Here is a 13,788-nt window from a genome sequence, read left to right as displayed (position 1 = left end):
TAGGACAAAAAAAACATTCATAATTATCTTGACAGGGCATTATTATCTAATTAATATATTAGGGGTCCAGAATTCATGTTTGGGCCTATAATGATAAATCTTTCTTTCCAAACAAATCACTCACAGCAGCTGTCACCATTATATTCCATGGGGATAGTGTTACTAAAGCTATTAAACAAGCTCCGAAAACTGTAGCTTTTTAGAACTTGTTGTCTTCTAGCTTAAATGCACCTGAAGGTGGCATCAGCTGCTCAGCCCACTTACCTCCCTTCTGTTCTGGAGCTATTACCGATGCCCATTGCAGGATTTTAGATTTCCATACACAGCCTGATGGCCAAACATGTGCAGTTGTGTTGGCCAAGTCCGAACCCAGAAGTAAAGTGATATCATTAGCATATCACTACCAATATCTCAGCATTGTGTAGGTAACTTTAAGCCACTTATCTATATTAAAGCTACCTAGTCTTAATGATCATTAATCAGTGATTACAAATATTTCTAATATTTTCAGTGCTGATAAGCAATTAAGACCAATGTAGGAGTGATTGTGTAAAATAGAAGATAATCCATATACAATATGTAACTATTAAACTCTCCTTATGCATAAACTTAGCTATATATTATAATACACTATTTTGGTGATGCAAGTCTGGTAAGTTACTTGAGAGGTTATTCTGTTTGTAGTAGTAAAGGCAGCACTACAGAGAGGAAGATGAAAAAAGAATATGTTTCATCTGTTGTACAATAACCTACAGAAAAAAGTGTGAGCTGGAACATGTGAGATGTATCAAATCCTCATCACTTTGTCCTTTATCACTCATTGTAACTGGTTTGTATATTTAATAAGACATGGTGATCCTTGAAGGACAGCAGCAGAAGAATGTGCTTAGTTATCTGCATTAATCTCTTGTTCTGTCCGGTTCTTCCTGCAGATGCCAGACCAGTTTGATCAGACCCTGGTACTCAACCAGTTAAGATACTCAGGAATGCTAGAGACAGTCAGGATCCGCAGAGCTGGTTTTCCTGTCAGAAGACCGTTTCTTGATTTTTATTTTAGGTGAGTACATAATGTTTCTCCAACGCTTGTTATAAGAGAGTGTCATGCATATTCCTGACTTCGTAATGTCAAGTGTAACAAAGCAGCAAATGTATTATTCTCTGTAGAAATATGTACACATGTGATCTTGAACTCCGTTAAGATGTTTCTAGTTTATTGAATATAAGCCAACAGTCAAGTCTTTTCTTTTATTGTTATGTTTCCACTTTTACAGTATGATCATTGTTATATAAACTTGGACTTTTACCATTATTTTAATTCTCATTTTTCTTTACCTTGGAGCACTATCATTGAAGTTAGTAATAATAATTATTAAATTGTTTCTTGATCTTGTAAAAAAAATAATAGTGGACCGGCAGTTCCCCTTCCCTTTCAAAAGCTAATTCTTCTCCCAACTGATTACATCCTCCCATTCCAAGATATTTCTTTTGCTGCTCCCCCACCACTGGAACTCTCTCCCTATCAGACTCTTCACCTCTCCCCAAAGCTTCAAACAGGCTCTCAACACCCACTTCTTTATTAAAGCTTTCCAGCTCTCATCCTAACCCACTGCTCTATCCTCCTCACTCACTGACTCTCCTCTCATTGTCATCCCTGTCTGCTGCCAACCCCCTCCTTTCTTTTACGTTGTAAGCTCTCACAAGCAGGGCCCTCTTTCCTCATGTGCTTTCCCTTCCCTCACTTATACCATCATCTACTCCCCATTGCCATCAGCGACATCATAACTTTGGGTGCAGTAGGTGCTGCTTTTGTGGGTATTATGACTACTTCTGCTTATGTACTATTCAAGGCACTGCAGACCCTTTGTGGCAGAATAGACATAAAGAACGTGATGTATCAAGCTTTGCATTTTGGGTGTGATACATCCCGCCACTTACTGTACCACAAACATACCAGTGTCAATAATACAGGTATGCACGTACAATTCCAAAATGAGCAGTCCTTTCAGGAGTTCCCGGTTTATGATCCAGGAGTCCTTCTGCACATGGACGGCTGTTGGCCAGCGTATGCTCTAGCCACGGGGGCCCTGTGAGCGATCCTGTCGGATCCCCTCTCGGGGAATGCTCCAAAAAGTAGCAAATAGGCTTCTATTAGGCAACGCCATCTATAGATGGTGCTGCCTATCGTGTACAAGCTGCAGGAACTTACGCTGTCCGGAGCTTTGTACATATGGGAAATACAGTCAAACCCCCGCAAATATTAGTTTTTGGAGGTTTGACCGCATTTCAGTATTAGTATATCACGCCCAAAGATAATAATAATTACTTCTTGACATGCTCCCTTTTTATTAATGTAGTTCTCTAATAACATGGTCAGTGTTTATATATTCATAGCTAGAAGATACAATTCTATATTATAGAATTAGGATATGTTTGCTTAATTACTAATTTATTTACAAACTATACTTTTATTTTAGGCTATATCTTCTTTTCTCAGCTGCATGGTGATTTGGAGGTCTAAGTATTTGCTGTTTGATTACTTTTGCCAGGTATAAAGTTCTAATGAGAAATCTGACTCTTCCTGAAGATTTGAAAGGCAAATGTGAGACTTTACTTCATCTTCATGATACAACAGACACCGAATGGCAGCTCGGAAAAACTAAGGTATCCCCCTTGTCAGATTCTTTTACACTATATTAATAGAACAGATCAGTAGCTAAGTTTATGTGTCTCTCTGTAATTTATATCATGCTGCAATGATAGTATAGTAAGTCAGTGACTTGAAGTGCAATCATGTTCTACCCATACAGTGCTCAATATATAAATATACAAGCTCACTTTAAGGCCCGTATTCAATTTGAGCCAAGCCGCGATACTTTTTCGCGGCCCGGACTTTCCGCCTACTTCACCTGTTCTGCAGGCGGAAAAGTATCGCGGCCGTCCCTACTTTACCCCGTATTCAATATGGAAGTACGTGAAAACGGGACCTGGCGAAACTGAAACAGGCGGAAAGTACTGTCATTTTTGGGGAAATCAGCCTGACACTCCCCAAAAGATGCTCTGATATGGGGGTTAGCTATGGTACCTCCCGATTTTGCTTGCTGAAGGTATTTGGTGATTTTAAACAGGCTCAATAGCTGCTAAATAGCGTTTTTCTATACGTGATGCAGAATAGTATTTAGGAGCTTTTTTTCCAGAAAATACCTTATCCCAGCAAATTTAGGGTACTTGAAAATGGGGGTCAGCATATTTGAAAGTTGCTGAAGTGAAGTTGAAAAATCATGAAAAATCCACCTGCCGCAAGCACCTGCAATCAAAAAAATACTTGGGGCATACTTGGGGACCCCCCAAAGTGAAATTCTCTAGTTTTTAAGTTTGTACCCCAACATTTTTTTTTCGCTCCCTTTTTCAAAGTCATTTTTTGGGGTGTCCTTAAGTATTTTTTTTAAATTTTTTGACACAGATTACCTTTGGGGGACTGTCTGAAGGCTGCACGGGGGTTCCCGCAACGTTGCACCCCAAAACCCCATTTCTGCACTTTTTTCCGCCTCCCATTCATCGGCGAAACTTTTTCGCCTATTACATTGCATTGACTTTCCACCTAAATTGAATACGTGGTACAAGTCGAATAGGCGAAAATGACGTCATCGGCGAAAAGTTTCCGCCAAAGACACGCGGAAATGGACTTTTCGCCTCAAATTGAATACGGCCCTAAGTTGAAAGTTATTTCTCCTATATTACTGTACACCAGGAACCACATCTCATACATAAATGGCAATGTATATAATGACACATTGTGATGATTGTAGATGTGTTTGCCTAGAGGCAATATGCTATTGTTTGCTTAACAGATAAACCTGTCACTTATTGTAAAGCTGTGAATAGATGCTTATGCTTATATAACCAAAAGTGGTGTAACCCTGGGTTAAAAGTGTCTATATTTGTATAGAGAATACAATTACATAGTTCTATGTATGTTTAGCTCTATTTTCTGATTCTTAGAACGTAGCTTTGTCAAATGAAACATTCACTGTCTCTGCCATTATAATAGGTGCACTAGGCTGCTATATCTTTTGAAGAGTCAGCCTACAAATAAAGCAACGTGAGACCTCAGAGACGTAGAAAATAAGTAACCCAAGCTTACAAGATAAATGACTTTATATTATATTGTGTTGAGCACAGGTTTTCTTGCGAGAGTCCCTGGAGCACAAATTGGAGAAGCAACGTGAGGTGGAAGTCTACAAGGCAGCCTTGATAATACAGTCACACATTATGGGCTTTGTGGCAAGGTGGGTGAGGCTCATACTAAAGGCGTTATTAGTGTTGTGCATTACTTGTGGTGCCAAGATTGCTTGACTGCCAACTAGAAGTACAGAAATAGGGCACTTCCCATTTACAGATGTTGGATATTTTTCAAAATGTTGAAGTAAGTTTCTAGGGCATAGCAATCAGGGCGATGGTCCCAGGCAATCGTTTATGGTTACTATGCAGCATGGCTCTGATTGATGACAGTGGGAATCATATGTACTGTATCTTATCATATATACTTAGACTACATGTGATGCTGTTGTGACTTTTATTTGTTATTATTTTTATCCTGGAAGCAGCATGGGCATTTACTCTTAAGCGCCCACACACGGTGCAATTTGAAAATGTACAACACCTCGGTACGTTTTCAAAGTCAGACTGATGCATCGCATGCTGTTGTGAGTGGTAAACGATGCATCTTACAAGATGCTTCGTTTACCTGTTTAACAGCATGATGGATCACAGGTCTTATGGTTTTTCCATAAGAACTATGATGCCGATGTACAAAGGCGGGGACGCACATCGCCGTCGTACAGCATGCCAAACCACACACGATATGCACGATTGATCATTGTGATAGATCAAAATCGTGCATATCGTGTGTAAAATCGCCCCGTGTATTGGCCGCTTTATAGCTGTGTACACACTGACAGATACATTGGCTGATCAATTGATCGGCCAATCTATCTGCTGCCCGTCGAGCAGTGTGTACCTGCGATATGTCAGTGAATGTCGGCATTCACCGACATATCGCATTGGCTGTGCTGCACAGCCAATGGATAGATAAGTGTGTACCGGCTGTCTGCAGACCACCCGTACACACTGCGGCAGCCACAGGGAGGGGGGCGGGACACAACACCGACACGCCCCCTGGCTGCCGGGACCTGCGGGCAGACACAGATGATGGTTGTTCAGTGTGTACGAACAACCATCATCTCCAGATATATCTGCAGATCACTCGATCTGCAGATATATCTGTATAGTGTGTACCCACCATATGTCTAATATAAATAAAGATGTGCTTTTTGGCAGGTTAAGTGCTCATTTAGATAAGCTATGTTATGATTATGATGCAACATTCATTGTTTAATTCTGTATACAGTACTATATCTTTGTATGCTAAAAATAAACAGTTCCTAAATGTTACTTTAGAGTAGCCAAGGTGTAAGGTTGTCAGCTGTTTTTATTAATGTAACTACTCATACACCAGAAAAATGTAAAACAATAAAACATTTGCTTTTAACCCCTTCTCTGCTGAAATAGAAAATATCAATTGTCTTCTTACTTGTTCTAAGATCCAACCTGTCAAAAAAATGGAACTCAAATGGGCAAAAAAGTGTGTTTTTTAATCAAATTTCAAGAAGTAGAACCTAAAGTAAATGTGATTTCCCCCCCCCCATCTTATAAACACCACAAAGAAATGCTATGTGGTTCTTGTTTCGCCAGTAATCCACTTTTCCAAAATAGTACAAAGCAGGATTCTGTGTGTTGGTTTTGACAACAAAATCTGTACTTGAAATGAAAATGCATTTTTTTTTTAATTGTTACTGTCTTAATTTAAATGCTTCCTATTCGTAGGAATAATATGGGAGCCCAACAAGGCCTACTGTTATATAAAAAATTTTTTAACACAGATGGGGGAGATATGGGCTTTATATCCCCCCTACCTCCCTATCTGTGGAAAATCAGATTTTTTGTGTGCTGTTTCCATTATTGTATGGTGATCACCGCCATACTACTAAGGGGGCATATTGTTTGAAAGAAAAGACTCCTTCTCTTTCAAGACAAGGTGCCCTTAAGTGTATGCTGGCCAGTATGGGGGAGATACCCCATCTATAGAATATTTTTTTTACCATAGCCCTTGACAATATTATCTGGTGATCACCAGACTATAGCTGCTAATGAGACCACATAATTTATAAGAGGGGGATTTCCCTTTCTTATGTGGGTGACCCCACATTTACAGATGCAATCATTATTGGGGTGAGCGGGCATGTAGTGCAGGGTAACATTGTACGGTAATCACAGGTGATCACCAAATAATAATTTGTAGGTGGCCAGATCATTTGAAAGAGGGGACCCCTTCTTTCAAATGTGGGTGCCCCTAATTTTATGGCTGCCAGGTTGGGGGGAGATCTTCCCCCATTCCTGGACCACAAAAATATCTTGTAGTGTAGGGGTAAATGCCTGGTGATCACATCGGTCACCAGGCATATATTTTCATGGGGGCACACAGTTTGAAAGAGGGGACGCCTCTCTTTCAAATAAGGGTGACCCCATCTTTGCATCTTATACATTGGGGGAGGTAGAGGGACTTAAAGTTACTCCCCACACCTTTTTCATTATTTATTTTTGTTTGCAGAGGCTGCCATCTCGTCATCCACAGCATTTAGTATATATACGGATGACAAGTGAGCTCGTCATCTGCAGCGAAGGGGGTTAAACAAACGTTACATGAATATATGCACATATTATATTATATGGTTTGATTCTGTTTCCCACACTGTTTTATTTATTTATTTTAATTAAAATAGTTTCTGTGTCAGCGTTGCTGTAATTATCAGTCAGTAAAATTTTGTGCCATCCGCAAAAATAAGAAAAATAAGGGGTGGGGGCACTGTGAAAATAAGACGCTAATATATTACACATGTCTGACACTACAGCAAAGATTTTAAGACAGTGAAAGTCTATGAAAACCTCGGTTCTAATCCCTGAGTCTCATTTTGTTGAAGGGCTGGCATTGGTGATGAGGATATTTTTGGCAATAGTTATTTGCAGTTAGTATTATATTACTATAGTTTGGCCAGATCAGTGTTAACCTTTTAATGCCAACTACACAACAATTTATGACAAAGGATGCAAATTAAGGTTATTTCTGAATATTCAACCTCATATCCTCAATCAACTCTTGTTTTACCATCCTATCTTTCAGTCCAAAACATTAGTCGTATCAGAAATTGTTTAGGATTACTGTCCTGATCCTGTGTTTCATAAAAATCACTAGTTAACAAAGTGTCATACATTATGTATTAAATCCAGACCAATGCTACGCATCTGTTTACCTTTGTATGTCTTCAGAAAGTCAATAGTAGCCTGTTCAATAGCTGTTTGCATAATGAGGTAATCCCTTTTCATGTGCATATGAGCCCTAGCAGTACATATAGGACAATATGTCACCCAGAAAGGCATCCTGCTGGGTGTAATGACTTTTTCTGTAAGCAAGGCATATATCAGTGCTCATTCTCTCTCTTCCAAAACGCCGTCATGTCAGGAGAAATAAAGATAGGGCTGTGTTAACATTAGCTTAGACCAGATTTAGACACTGCTAGGACTTTGCATGCTGTCTAGCGGCTGTGATTTATTTTGTAGTTGTGTCAGTGGCAGTGACACCTTGACACCTGCTATAACTGAGATGCATAAATAGGATGGATTATGCCTTATCGATCGCAGTTTGTGGAACAAGCATCTTCTTTGTTTACTCAGAAAGCAGTACAGAAAGGTTCTACACTGCGTTGTTGTGATACAAAAGAACTACCGCGCTTTCCTGTGGAGGACAAAGTTTTTGCGTCTAAAAAAAGCAGCTGTGACCTTCCAGAGGCAGTTGCGTGGGCAGTTAGCCCGTCGTATATACAAGCAGCTCCAGGAGCAGAAGCAGAAAGAAGAGGAAGAGAGGAGAATAAGAGAGGAAGAAGAAAGACGAAGGAAAGAAGAGGAAGAGAGGCAGAGAAAAGAGGAGGAGAGGAAAAAGAAGGAAGAAGAAGAAAGACTAAGGAAAGAGGCAGAAGAAAGGTACGTGACTATAAGGGTGTAACTATAACTATCTAGGCAATCAGCATTTCTGTTTCTGGATAATGTGACCTGTGGTTTCATTACTTTTTAACCTATACTAATTACTGTAACTGTAAAAATAAAACATTCAGCAGGCAGGGCCCTCTTACCTCTCTGTCTGTTACTACCCAGGTATTGATGCATTACTGTGTTTGTTTACAACTATAAAGTGCAGATGAGTATGCTGATGCTACAATAATAATAGTAATAAGTATACTTACTAATCATATTTTTCCTCTTACAGGGAAAGGCAAAGAATAGAGGCAGAATTACTAGCCAAGCAGGTAGCCAAATGACTGATCACTTTATATTGTAAATGTGCAAAAAGTGTACTTCTTATTTGTTTCTGATCTGTACGTTCTGTATACTTCTATATACTTTGCTGAGCAGTAGGTGTAATGAATGTATATACTCTGTATGTTTGGCAGGCTGTGCTGGGGTAAACACACATGTATGTAACAGTATGATTTACTGCCCAGTAGCAAACCTTACACCACACTCAGCTGAATGTTACCCAGGCCTGACCTTTGATAAAGTGTATTATACAGTTCTATGCACTAGTACAGAAACACAACTATATCTTATCTGTGCTAAGTTCAAAATTGAAGAACAATACAGAGGTGTACCGAGAAAACCAGGAGGCAAATAAAAATGTAATTAAGAAAATAGATAGATATGTATTTTATTTGATTTAAGAAAACACACTAGATGTATGATAACTTTATTATTCACATGTATTGAATACAAAGAGTTCATATGCCAGGGGAAGTCAAAATGTGGCCCCCCAGCCGCTGTGAAACTACACATACCAGCATGCCCCGGCACAGTTTTGCTATTCGGGCATGCTAAAACTGTAGCAGAGCATGCTAGGATGTGTAGTTCCAAAGCAGCTGGAGGGCCGCATGTTGAATACCCCTGTCATGTACCATTTTAATCTCAGTAGTTCACCTGTTATACACGGAAAGTATAATAAAAATATAAATAAACCTGTCTCCTGGGGAAGATGTTGGGACCCAGCAGCAGGCAGACAGTCTCCATGCGCTACGTGTGGTGCAACTAGTATGCAGTTTGTATTTAAAGACTGCAGTTCATAGAAAATGAAATAAGACATTGAATGAAATCCTATGCCTTACAGGCTCACAGACAGTACAGATGCCACTCAGAACTTGGCTAAACTGGACTTGTTAGTATGCAGGGAAGACACAGCACAAATCTCATCTGAACCCCTCTTGTGCCTACATTCAAACATCTATGTTTGATTGTTCTGTGTCTTTTTGGAACAGCCACTGCCTTATGTATAATTCACTGGTTGCTATAGGCGCCAAGGGTGCGATGTGCCGTTGCAACAGCGTTTAAACGCCGGCAACAGCACTGCATCTTGCACCCTTCGCTACCCGACCTGGATTCGCATCATTTTGCTCGGAGTCCTGTGAGGCTGCGAGCAATATCAGGCGTATCTGGGCTGCTGTAAAGTGCGGCCACTGCCGCGATGACTCGCATAGGCGAGATCATTGCGGCTAATAGGATTGACCCCTAAGAGTTGGTCCAGAAGTGTAGAAAGTTCTCAAGATGTTGACAGTGACATTAAGCATTGGCAGCTATTACATTGTGTATAAAATGGTATAGAAACTACCACATTTTCCGGTACCATTGGTGGCTTCAGGATTCCTAGCTGTCCTGCTGTGTCTCACTGCTTCTGTAATACAGGTGACTTCTGTCCTATCCACATCTACCTTTATCCCAGTGTGACGCAGTTGTCATAGAATAGCACAAATATTGTGAACAATTTGTGAGCAGTCTGGGGCTGGAGAGCTGTAATGCCTCTGTAACCTCCTGAGATGCATGTAGGCTTGTCTGCTGTGTATGGGAGAGTTTTGTGCACGTACGTTCTAGTCTTGTCTTGCTGTCAGTTGATGTGTGCCTTACTTACTTTCCATCAATTATTTGCTCTTTGGTTGATATTTCTCATGTTCCATCTTGTAGTTTTGTTAATATTTACCATAAAATTGTATTGTATAACTGATAAGTACATCACTTGCTCACGCTCATATCAAAGTTATTCTGAAAGAAAAACATTAGAATATAATCCACAAAATGTATAATGCATTTCTCAGAAACTATAATTCTCTGCCTTTGATTTGTTTTTACTAACTGAATAATCAGACTCAAATTTGAAACATTTACATTGATTAGATTGATTAGCGTATAATGTGTTCTATCTACATAATTGTAGGCTGAAGAGGCAAGAAAACAGCAGGAACTTGCTGCCATGTTGGAAGCCCAAAAGGAGGCTGGAGAGAAGCGCAAATTAGAGAAACAGAAGGAAAACAAGCAGGTTGAAGAAATTCTCAGATTAGAGAAAGAAATTGACGATTTACAGCGCATAAAGGAAAAACAAGAACTGTCCTTAACAGATGCATCTTTACTGCGACTGCAGCAGCTCCGTGATGAAGAGTTGAAACGTCTGGAAGAAGAAGCATGCAGAGCAGCCCAGGAGTTTCTCCAGTCCCTAAACTTTGATGAGATTGATGAATGTGTTAAGAATATTGAGATGTCCCTGTCTGTAAGTGATGTGTTTTCAGATGAACCCAATGGCATTGCTGGCTGTGAAAAACCAACTTTTAATTTTAGTCAGCCATATCCTGAAGAAGAAGTAGATGAGGGCTTTGAAGCCGATGATGATGCATTTAAAGACTCACCTAATCCAAGTGAGCACGGTCACTCAGACCAAAGAACGAGTGGAATTAGGACCAGTGATGATTCTTCAGAAGAAGATCCTTATATGAATTATACTCTTGGGCCAGCAGCTCAAGCTATCCCAAACAATGTGTTAGCTCCTCCTGGGCCAGGCCCAATAACCTTAAAAAAACCACCTGGTGGAGAGTCTACTTACTGTGTGCCAGAAAATCTTCCTGATGGCCCACAGGGTCTTGAAAGCCTCATCATACCTGATGGAGATTATGATTACGACCATGATGATTATCAAGATGGAGCAATAACCTCTGGGAGCAGCGTGACATTCTCTAATTCGCACAGCAGTCAATGGTCTCCTGATTATCACTGCTCCATAGGAACATACAACAGTTCATCAGCATACAGATTTAGTTCAGAAGGAGCTCAGTCTTCAGTAAGTTTTTCCTTTACTTTTTTTGATTTTAACTCTAGTAATAATAATTAGGCAGTCTGGGTTTCTATGATTGGTTTAAAATACTACCTTCATCTACTGCCATGGTCAAATCAACAAGGAATTTTAGGCTCTTCTAAAAAAAACATGTCTATCTTCTACTTGTTTGTGGCCTATTTTCAGCTTCTATACAACCTATACATTTTAAAGTTATGTGCCAAGTTCTATATTTTTCTTTTTCTTACATGTCATTAAACCTTAATCCAAATAAGTACCCAAGTTTAGCAACAATATGCGCTATTACCATCCTTGAAGTAAGGGAACTGTGGTTACAGTATATGTCTGTGGCTGAAGCAAGTGCTTCTGCCCTCTACAACTCTAGACAGTGGTCTGCTGTTACATTCAGTGCTCTTCTTGTCCATGGTTGCCAGGGAGAGCGAGTACTACCACTGACATTTAGCTGGTCCTCTTTTGAAGAGAGAAGAGAGAGCAGGTGCAGCTGGTGACATTTATTGGAAAGGAGAAGGTTTGCATAAAGTGATGTTTGTTGCTTCTGTTAGGTAAGTGCACAAGTAACAGGTTCCCCAGCACTTATTTACCAGACAGCAAAGACAAAAACAGATTTAATATGTGCACTTAAAAAATAAAAACAAAAGTCTTAGTTACATGAATTAGCAAATATATGTTTAAGCCATCCTCCACTTACAGAGCTGGCCCTATGTGTTGGCATATTAGAGTCAGTCAGGACCTGTAGTGACCCAGGGTACGGTGCCCTTCTACATGTTTCTGTAGGTAATGGTCTGTGATTATTAGTAGCAGGTGGTGAACAGTCTGTGGATTCCGGCCTGATGAACTTGGGCAGGAACTGATGAACTTGGGCAGGAAAAAAGATGTGTAGAAAGTAGGATTTTGTAACAGAGAGATTAATTAGTGTAAAAGCCTCTGCACATGAAAATGGAAGCATTTACACGAGTGCACAGATATCTGCACAAGATAGATTTAATTCTGTCATTTATAATATTAAATGAGTTTTATGGTGTGTACATGGCACATTCAAGGTACAGTGTTTGTTTTGTAGTTAGCCCACAGCACTTGTGATTTTTACAGAATTTCAGAGGGGGCTACTTTTATGGGCCCTGCACTTACCCATCAGAGAATGGAATGGCGAAAACAGTTAATTGTTTCACCTAAGCTGCACAAAGCCAAGCGCCACCTCTGCTGTTCAATGTACAAATTGCTTTTTGTAAGAAAGGTTATTAATATGTAGTAGTTTATTAAAGTCAACTTAGTCTTTAAATGTTAATATTTGCATATTTCAAATGATAAATTCTGATCTGGCTAAAAGGTAGCCACCATTTAAACGATGTTTGTTAAAACATTGTTGTTATGCAAACAACTTTAGCGGGTTGGGTATGATATCCCGGCGGCTGAATAGCTGCCTGCTCAAATATAGACACCGGAAGCCCGACTGTTAAAAATCCCGACTACGGCTGGTAATTACCCTAACATCCATGTTACCCTAAAGGTGCTGCAAATATAAAAAGAGATTTAGGGGTGTATTTACTAAAGTGCTGGTTTTTAGCAGTGGCGTTGCTGCCCATAGCAACCAATCAGATTCTAGCTATTATCTGCTAGAAGCAGAATCTAATTGGTTGTTATGGGCCACAACACAACTCCACTTCTAAAAACCCGCACTTTAGTAAATATAGCTCTTGGAGTTGGGAGAGACGTGTCCCGTTCAGTGTAAAAACAAAGCTGCCAAGTATTTGCGCCCTACATGCAAAAGCATCCAGTATTTTCCCTGCATGAAACAAATGTATTTGCACCCCTGGAATTGCAACACGCTTTGTCCAGGAGCAAATTGATCCTTTTTTCCTTCATTTTGTGATTCACTCCCATATCTGTATGAGCCATAATGACACTGCACACTAGACAACTTCTGAAATTTCTAGAACCATGAAGAGCTACTTACATTAACTGATAAAGTTCAAACCATGATTTACCAGTCTCATATACAAAGTAACTGCATAAATAAAGGTATGTCTCTATACGAAAGCATGATGGAGTTTAATCAGTTATTTAAAATAATGTTAGGGAAATGTCCTATTTTATAAACGCCAATAGGAATTGTAGCACTAGAAACAATAATATCTAGTGTTAGATCCATTTATCGATTGTAATCAGGTTTGATGGGTTGCTAACTTGCTTTCAGATATTCTTGCATCTCTTTTATGTGTGTAAAGCATAACATTTTTCTTTTAATTTACTCAGATGAATAAAATTACATATCCTCTCTATGGTGGAATATCTTAAAATAATTGATATTTAGCAGTGATATCCTTCTGAGGAGAAGTTATTGCACTGACTTACCTCTAACAATTGTCATTTGTACTAACCATAAACACCTGTGGAACTATTGTCTGCTTTATACATGCTGTCCTCTGCCGTCTTCGGAGCTTAATAGCTCTTTGTGTCACTTGTCACCTGTCATCCTGGAATCGATTAAGTACTTATGAACACTGCATTTTCCT

At 39.6% G+C, this 13,788-nt stretch overlaps 1 protein-coding gene across 1 annotated transcript in view; it reads left to right on the top strand.

Annotated features, from left to right (window-relative positions):
• MYO10 (myosin X) overlaps positions 1–13,788 on the top strand; it is a 293,546-nt gene that overhangs the window by 214,105 nt on the left and 65,653 nt on the right. The window contains exons 20-25 of the mRNA XM_088459632.1: positions 933–1,057; positions 2,547–2,661; positions 4,180–4,286; positions 7,789–8,094; positions 8,378–8,417; positions 10,367–11,260. Of these exons, the coding sequence (XP_088315758.1) occupies positions 933–1,057; positions 2,547–2,661; positions 4,180–4,286; positions 7,789–8,094; positions 8,378–8,417; positions 10,367–11,260 (1,587 nt within the window). The remainder of the gene's footprint in view (positions 1–932; positions 1,058–2,546; positions 2,662–4,179; positions 4,287–7,788; positions 8,095–8,377; positions 8,418–10,366; positions 11,261–13,788) is intronic.

This window comes from Taudactylus pleione, unplaced genomic scaffold (assembly GCF_031769625.1).
Source record: "Taudactylus pleione unplaced genomic scaffold, aTauple2 ptg000917l, whole genome shotgun sequence".
In the NCBI taxonomy this organism is placed as follows: domain Eukaryota; kingdom Metazoa; phylum Chordata; class Amphibia; order Anura; family Myobatrachidae; genus Taudactylus; species Taudactylus pleione.
The sequence above is the reverse complement of the archived record's forward strand: the minus strand, read 5'-3'. Positions and strand labels throughout refer to the sequence as shown.